A 9,522-nucleotide genomic window follows, 5' to 3' on the forward strand; every position below is an offset into this window, starting at 1 on the left:
AGGGAGTGTAGATTGATGTGGGAAAAAAAGTAATTTAAAGTAGTTTAACATAAGGCAGCAACATAACAAAATGTGAAGTGAAAGGGGTATGAATAATTTCGCAAAGGCACTGTATATATTCAGCATCACTGGAACCCTAAAAATAAAGAAACAAATAAATAAACACATACATACAATTAAAGTCAACAGTGTTGTTACAGACACACTACTAGGCCTACTGGTAAATTAATCAAAAGAAGGAAGAGCTTAACTACAAACGTATTTACTTGGTTAAGAATAAACAAAGAATGAAAATTAAGAATGTACAAAGGAATGACACTAATGCAGTGGCACCATGTACTTTGCAAAGTGGAAGCAAAATACTTACTTTAGCAGCACCAGACAGTGAAGCCTTGGATAGAGCCTTTGGAACCTGTAAAGGAGAATATTTACAGATTAAAAACAAAGCACATAACACTGACCACCATAAAATCTTTGAATAAATATCAGACTATCACAATGTTATATAAATACACAATGTTATGTATAAATACTGACATGAGCAATCATCATGATTAATTAATTCTTAATTAACGCTCTGTGCACATGTCAAGCATTAGGACTGTATATTTATGCATATAGTCACCATGTCTCCATCAGAAAATTTATTCTTATTACGCTGAAAAATGTCCTACAGACTAACTGTGGTCATTGTGTATTAGAGAAAAATACCCCCATTTTAAATTCTTTTTTTCTTGAGAGGATAAACAATGAAGATTAATTATTATTTATTTATTAATGTGTATCAAGGGTATGAATAATTTTGAGGACATATTTATACATAGATGACTGGCAAAACACTTACTTTCTGCTGCTGGTTCGTCTCTCATCTGTGGCCTCGAGGAAAAGGTTTACTTTTTGTCTTAAGAATGTCTGGCTTGGGTAGCTGTTCTTCAATTTCCTTGCTTTTATTTGTAAAGTTCTTTCCCTTTCTGAAGAAGCAGAATAGTAAGATAAAGGCTAAGCACATCACATATTGTCAAGATGTATAATTATCTAAAACATAGATATTTTACTAACCTCTTCAAGTCTACAATATAGCACAAAGGTTATACGGCATAATAAACGAGAATAATATATTGGAGATAAGGCAGAACTGAGAATTTTCCATCCTCCACCCACTTAATTAACGCAAACATTAATCAACGTCTTTCTTCCCGTCTCCTATCTTCAGCTTCCTGACACGGCTCTCGGAAATCGCGCCTCAGCCTGATTTTTTTTTTTTTTTTTTTGCAGTTACATTACTTTTTGTTAAAGAGTTAAATATGTAAGGGATAATCAACGGTTTGCCGTGCATTAAAGGATTTTAAATGCACGACGTGGAGGCTAATATCCGCCCGACGCGAAGTGCATTTTAAATCCTTTAATGCACGGCAAGCCGTTGATTATCCCGCTTATTCCATGGTCATTTGCTAAATTATAGACAAGTTAAAACTAGTACTGCTCTTTGCAGCGCAATATTTGATCTGAATGAATAGGTAAAAAAGACGGTTATTTTCGTCAGTTATGACACGCGCTCTAGCATTCTGCCTGCTTCAAATCAAACACAGACATGAAATAGTGCGGTAAGATCACATTTATTTGAATGAATTCTAGCATTTGCTTCAGTAAATTATCCATCGACCGAGAGAGAGGTAGAGATGACAGTTGTGTGTGTGTGTGTGTGTGCGTACCTGTCTGCATTGCTGTGCGTCTGCGCGTCTCTCTCTACAAACAACGAATTGATTCAAAAAACGCAGTTTTACCACCTTGTTGCTGAGGAATATAATGTAGCGATCTAGTATCTAGGATATTTTAACAATAAGAATCACGGGGAAGTGCTGACAAGAAGTTTATGTATGTGCGCAGCACAATGTGATCTCCGATATCTCTCTCTCTGCGTTTGCGTGCATCAATTAAAGCAGCGCATTAATATAGAACGGTGATTAAACTGACTTGGAACTACCTGTGCATTAAACGGTTTTACTGCACACCTGCCAGCCAATCAGAATCCAGTATCCAGACATTCCATGGAATATATATATATATATATATATATATATATATATATATATATATGCGTTTTTATTTTTAAAATCTAATTTTAAAGTCCCTAACGTCACTAAGGCATTGCGCATGCGTACACTACGCTGCCCGCAGGATAGCCTTAAAGGGACTTTGACCGTATCCAAATAGTTTTTGATGTTGTACATAACATGCATATCTGTTACGGTCATTTTATTATTATTTTTTAATTACATTAAATACATTTTTAATTATTACACGGCTCTTTGGAATGCTTGATTCTGATTGGTCAGTTGAGACATTTGCAGGTTCGTTCTTTTCAAAAAATCACCGCTCCAAAGTAATAACGCATAGCCGGTACTACTTGTATGTTTAAAATCCCTCCGTGCCAACAAAGATTATCGTTTGGCGCCATCTTGTGACAAACACTGGACAACCACAATTAACAATGGAAAATTTCGACATTAATCTATTTAAATTGTCTTACTAACGTACATAGTTTGAATGTTAGTCACGTGGTACTATATCGTTTCGCGGAAGGATAAAAATGTTAATTTAAAACAAATATGCCAATAAAAGGTTTCAAATTCATATTCATGTCCAGTTTTTTTTCCTTATGTGGCAAGTAGCCGTGTAATTAGCGGGATAATGTACAGGCAGCCGGTAGTTATCGCAGAAATAAGCTCCTTCAGTGTGAAACAAGTCCTGATCACACTGTCGGGGCTTATTTCTACGATAACTACCGGCTGCCTGTACATTATCCCTTACATAATGGATACTTTGATCTCCATGCACATTCTACTGTAAGGTTGGAAATGTATTTTTGAAATCTGAATATTTTTAAATATATTTTGGTTTTAAAGCAAATATATTTTTGACTTCAAAAATATATTTAATTGAGCATCACAGATACAACATATATTTGACATTTATTTTAAATATATTTTAGCCAGGAATTTTTTTTATTTTTTTATTTTATTTTTTATCGTATAGGGAATGTCTTTATTACCCGTTTCACATTGTGAAATGCGTCAGTGGAGTTTCGATGTGAATTATTGTCATTCAGGGATTGCTTGGCTGTTTGAATAGAGATCGTGATCTTTTAACTATTTACAAAGACTAAAGAATACACTTAAAGGGACTTCGCTATTAATCATACAGCTCTAATTAAACACTGCAAAATGTTTTGCTATATCGTCACGTTCTCGCGAGACCAGTCTGATCTCGTCACACCCCTAATATATATACCTAATATATATTACCACTCAAAAGTTTGGGATCAGTAAGCTTTTTAATGCTTTTTAAAGAAGTTTCTTCTACTCATCAAGGCTGTATCAATGTGATCAAAAAAATGTTCTTTTGTGAAATATTATTGCAATTTAACATAACAGTTTTCTATTTTAATGTCCAAGTAATAAAATATAAAAATATAATTTCTTTCTCTTCAGCGTCACATGATCCTTCAGAAATCATGCTAATATTCCCATTTATTATAAATGTTGAAAACCGCTGTGCTGCTTCATATTTTGATATTTTTTTAATATCAAATAGTTATTACTTTTATTCAGGAGATATGTGTTAAATTAATAAAAAGTCATAATAAAGATTTCTATTTTGAACTTTGAACTCTATTTTGCTCTTTTTAACTTTGTATTCATCAAAAAAAAAAATCACATGTTGCAAAAAAAAATAAAAAAATAAAGCAGCACAACAGTTTCAACATCGATAGTAAATCATAATTTTAGACTGATTTCTAGAGCATCATGTGACGCTGAAGACTGGAGAAATGCTGAAAATCACTGCTGCGTCACAGAAATAAATGATATTTTAAAATATAATAAAATAGGAAACAAATATTAGAAATTGCAATAAGATTTCATAATATTACAAATAAATACAGCCTTGATGAGCAGAAAAGACTTAATATCAACAATAATAATCTTACTGATCCCAAACTTTTGAGCAGCGGTGTATTTATTACATTCACTTCCTGTAGCTGTATCCCTTTTAGCCACAACCATGTTAACGTGAATCGCATGTTTTCAGAAGATGTTTATGCGAACACTTTTAACGTCACTAGCAAGTTTTTAGGAAATAATTTAAGTTTGAAGAGGGTTGCTAGATGGTTGCTAGGGTGTTTAGGCGGTTGCTAGGTTGCTTGAGACAGATAAGAGTTTGTGGGAAACAAAGGAAGAAAGAGATGAGAGAGTTTGTGTTTGTTCACAATATGAGAAGCTTTTGTGTGATTGAATGACAAACTAACAGACTATTTCTTATTATTGAAACACTCATTCATGCAGATGTGTGTGTTTATAATAATAATAATAATATTATTATTATTATTATTATTATTATTATTATTATTATTATTATTATTATGAGATGAATGTCTCTGTGTGTGTTTTCTAGTGTGGATCATGGAGGAGAGTTCATGCTCACATCAGGACTCCACAAATGTAAGTCCACAAACAGACTCACAGTTTTCTTGTTTGTTGTTTAGTTGTAAATGTGTCTCTTGTAATGTGTGTCTTGTGTTCAGATGCCTGTGATCTCACACTGGATACAAACACAGCAAACGTACACCTCTCTCTGTCTGACGACAACAGAAAGGTGACAAATGTGGGTCAGACACAGTCATATCCTGATCATCCAGACAGATTTGATGATTGGTCTCAGGTTCTGTGTGTTGAGAGTCTGACTGGACGCTGTTACTGGGAGACTGAATGGAGTGGAGATTATGTTCATATATCAGTGACATATAAAGAAATCAAGAGGAAAGGATGGGGTAATGACAGTGTGTTTGGACGTAATGTGAACTCCTGGAGTCTTGAATGCTCTAATCACAGATTCACTGTCTGGCACAATAATAACTCCACTGATATATCTGCTGGTTCAGGCTCCTGTAAGAGAGTAGGAGTGTATCTGAACGAGTCGAACGGCACTCTGTCCTTCTACAGCGTCTCTGACAAACACAGACTCACACACTTACACACATTCACACACACATTCACTCACACACTACACGCTGGATTTAAACTTTATTCTTCAAACTCTTCAGTGTCTCTGTGTGACATTAAACACAACTGAATAACACACATCTCTGTAACACACACACATTACACAAATCACACACTAATACACACTAATACTAGTGTTTGTGGAAATTACTTCATTATTATTATTATTATGATATGTTTGAAAGCAACATTCAAAATCACTTCTAGAAACAGTGTCTTTGCAACTGGACATTAAAAACATTCATTTCCTGTGAACCTCTTCATTTTTAAAGAAAAACTTATAGAAGTCTTGAAATGAAAAGAGCTATTTTTTTCATTAAAATTAATTTAACTGACTCTCTTTATTTTCTTGAAATAAGAAAATAATTTCTTTATTTTTCAGGTCACACTTGGTGCTTGAAATCTAACTTTTTTTAATTTTAGGAAAATTAATGTAATATGTTTTTGTTCATTAATATATTTTGATTATTATTTAGCATTTTGAAGAGTTTTCATGATAGTATTTAATTTTTATGGAAGATTAAAGAGCTATTTTTCCATTAAAATTAATTAAACTGAGCCTCTTTATTTTCGGGTCACACTTGCTGCTTGAAATGTAATTTCTTTTTTTTTCAGGAAAATCAATGTTATATTTATTTTTTTGTTCAATAATATATTTTGATTATTATTTAGCATTTTGGAGAGTTTTTATGATAGTATTACATTTTTATACACAATGAATGAGCTATTTTTATTTTTTTTTTCAATTAAAAGTAATTAAACTGAGCCTCTTTATTTTCGGGTCACACTTGCTGCTTGAAATTGAACTTTCTTTCTTTTTCTTTTTTTTAGGGAAATTAATGTAATATATTTTTGTTTAATAATATATTTTGATTTTTATTTAGCATTTTGAGGATATTTTATGATAGTAAAATGGAAAATTAGTTAAACTGAGCCTCTTTATTTTTCGGGTCACACTTGGGGCTTAAAATCTAACTTTTTTTTTTTTTTTAAGGAAAATCAATGTAATATATTTTTGATTAATAATATATTTTGATTATTATTTAGCATTTTGAGGATATTTTATGAGAGTATTTAATTTTTATGACAAATGTAAAAGCTATTTTTCCATTATAGTTAAATTAAATCGAGCCTCTTCTTTTTCGGGTCACACTTGGTGCTTGAAATTTAACTTAGTTTTTTTTTTTGTTTGTTTTAGGAAAATCAGTGTTATATATTTTGTTTCAAAAAAATATTTTGATTATTATTTAGCATTTTGATGATATTTTATGATACTATTTAATTTTTTTAAAAAATTAAAAAGCTATTTTTCCATTTAAATTATTAAATTGAGCCCCTTCATTTTCGGGTCACACTTTTGTTTTGTTTTTAATTTTAGGAAAATTAACAAGATATATTTTTGTATAATAATATATTTTGATTATTATTTAGCATTTTGGAGAGTTTTTATGATAGTATTACATTTTTATACACAATGAATGAGCTATTTTTTTTTTTTTTTTTCAATTAAAAGTAATTAAACTGAGCCTCTTTATTTTCGGGTCACACTTGCTGCTTGAAATTGAACTTTCTTTCTTTTTCTTTTTTTTAGGGAAATTAATGTATATTAATGTATAATGATATTTTATGATAGTATTACATTTGTATTAAAAATTAAAGAGCTATTTTTCCATTAAAATTAATTAAACTGAGCCTCTTTTTCGGGTCACACTTGCTGCATTAATAATATATTTTGATTATTATTTATCATTTTTTAGCTATTTTTCCATTAAAATTACTTAAATTGAGCCCCTTCATTTTCGGAAAATTTATATATTTACATTTATATATATATATATATACATTATATATTTTTGTATAATAATATATTTTTATTATTATTTAGCATTATGGAGAGTTTTTATGATAGTATTACATTTTTATACACAATGAATAAGCTATTTTTTTCAAATAAAAGTAATTAAACTGAGTCTCTTTATTTTTTGGGTCACACTTCATGCATTATTTTTTTATTTTTTTTTTTAGGGAAATTAATGTAATATATGTTTGTTCAATAATATATTTTGATTATTATTTAGCATTTTGAGGATATTTTATGATAGTATTTAATTTTTATGACAAATGTAAAAGCTATTTTTCCATTATAGTTAATTGAATCGAGCCTCTTCTTTTTCGGGTCACACTTGGTGCTTGAAATTTAACTTAGTTTTTTTTTTTTTTTTTAGGAAAATCAGTGTTATATATTCTGTTTCAAAAAAAAATTTTGATTATTATTTAGCATTTTGAGGATATTTCATGGTAGTATTTAATTTTTTTTAATAAAAATTTAAAAGCTATTTTTCCATTAAAATTATTTAAACTGGGCCTATTTATTTCCGGGTCACAGTTGGTGCTAGAAATTAATTTTTTTTTTTTTCTTTTTTCTTTTTTAGGAAAATGAAGAGATTTTATGATAGTATTTAATTTTTCTGAAAAATTTAAGAGCTATTTTTCCATTAAAATTAAATAAACTGAGCCTCTTTATTTTCGGGTCACACTTGCTGCTTGAAACTGAACTTTTGTTGTTGTTGTTTTTTAGGAAAGCAATGTAATATATGTTTGTTTAATAATATATTTTGTTTATTATTTAGCATTTTGAGGATATTTTATGATAGTATTACATTTGTATTAAAAATTAAAGAGCTATTTTTCCATTAAAATTAATTAAACTGAGCCTCTTTTTCGGGTCACACTTGCTGCTTGAAATCTTACTTTTTTTTTAGGAAAATCAATGTAATATATTTTTCATTAATAATATATTTTGATTATTATTTATCATTTTTTAGCTATTTTTCCATTAAAATTACTTAAATTGAGCCCCTTCATTTTCTGAAAATTTATATATTTACATTTATATATATATATATATATATACATTATATATTTTTGTATAATAATATATTTTGATTATTATTTAGCATTATGGAGAGTTTTTATGATAGTATTACATTTTTATACACAATGAATGAGCTTTTTTTTTCAAATAAAAGTAATTAAACTGAGTCTCTTTATTTTTTGGGTCACACTTCATGCATTATTTTTTGTATTTTTTTTTTATGGAAATTAATGTAATATATGTTTGTTCAATGATATATTTTGATTATTATTTAGCATTTTGAGGATATTTTATGATAATATTACATTTTTATGAAAAATGTAAAAGCTATTTTTCCATTATAGTTAAATTAAATCGAGCCTCTTCTTTTTCGGGTCACACTTGGTGCTTGAAATTTAACTTAGTTTTTTTTTTTTTTTTTTAGGAAAATCAGTGTTATATATTCTGTTTCAAAAAAATATTTTGATTATTATTTAGCATTTTGAGGATATTTCATGGTAGTATTTAATTTTTTTTTAATAAAAATTTAAAAGCTATTTTTCCATTAAAATTATTTAAACTGGGCCTATTTATTTCCGGGTCACAGTTGGTGCTAGAAATTAATTTTTTTTTCTTTTTTCTTTTTTAGGAAAATGAAGAGATTTTATGATAGTATTTAATTTTTCTGAAAAATTTAAGAGCTATTTTTCCATTAAAATTAAATAAACTGAGCCTCTTTATTTTCGGGTCACACTTGGTGCTATAAATTGAACTTTATTTTTTTTTTTTTTATTTTTTTTTTTTTTAGGAAAATTAATGTAATACATTTTTGTTTAATAATATATTTTGATTATTATTTAGCATTTTGAGGATATTTTATGATAGTATTACATTTGTATTAAAAATTAAAGAGCTATTTTTCCATTAAAATTAATTAAACTGAGCCTCTTTATTTTCGGGTCACACTTGGGGCTTAAAATCTAACTTTTTTTTTTTTTAAGGAAAATCAATGTAATATAGTTTTGATTAATAATATATTTTGATTATTATTTAGCATTTTGAGGATATTTTATGATAGTATTTAATTTTTATGACAAATGTAAAAGCTATTTTTCCATTATAGTTAATTAAATCGAGCCTCTTCTTTTTCGGGTCACACTTGGTGCTTGAAATTTAACTTAGTTTTTTTTTTTTTTTTTTTTTTTTTTTTAGGAAAATCAGTGTTATATATTTTGTTTCAAAAAAATATTTTGATTATTATTTAGCATTTTGATGATATTTTATGATAGTATTTAATTTTTAAAAAAAATTAAAAAGCTATTTTTCCATTTAAATTAATTAAATTGAGCCCCTTCATTTTCGGGTCACACTTTTGTTTTGTTTTTAATTTTAGGAAAATTAACATGATATATTTTTGTATAATAAAATATTTTGATTATTATTTAGCATTTTGGAGAGTTTTTATGATAGTATTACATTTTTAAACACAATGAATGAGCTTTTTTTTTCAATTAAAAGTAATTAAACTGAGCCTCTTTATTTTCGGGTCACACTTGCTGCTATAAATTGAACTTTATTTTTTTTTTATTTTTTTTTTTTAGGAAAATT

The 9,522-nt window shown here is 28.2% G+C and overlaps 1 protein-coding gene across 1 annotated transcript in view; it reads left to right on the forward strand.

Moving 5' to 3' along the window:
- Positions 1–5,665, forward strand: part of LOC141337869 (uncharacterized) — a 43,667-nt gene extending 38,002 nt beyond the window's left edge. Inside the window, exons 7-8 of the mRNA XM_073843451.1 lie at positions 4,453–4,499; positions 4,583–5,665. Of these exons, the coding sequence (XP_073699552.1) occupies positions 4,453–4,499; positions 4,583–5,130 (595 nt within the window). The 3' untranslated portion in view covers positions 5,131–5,665. The remainder of the gene's footprint in view (positions 1–4,452; positions 4,500–4,582) is intronic.
- Positions 5,666–9,522: the final 3,857 nt, after the last annotated feature.

The sequence above is a fragment of the Garra rufa genome, chromosome 1 (genome assembly GCF_049309525.1).
Source record: "Garra rufa chromosome 1, GarRuf1.0, whole genome shotgun sequence".
In the NCBI taxonomy this organism is placed as follows: domain Eukaryota; kingdom Metazoa; phylum Chordata; class Actinopteri; order Cypriniformes; family Cyprinidae; genus Garra; species Garra rufa.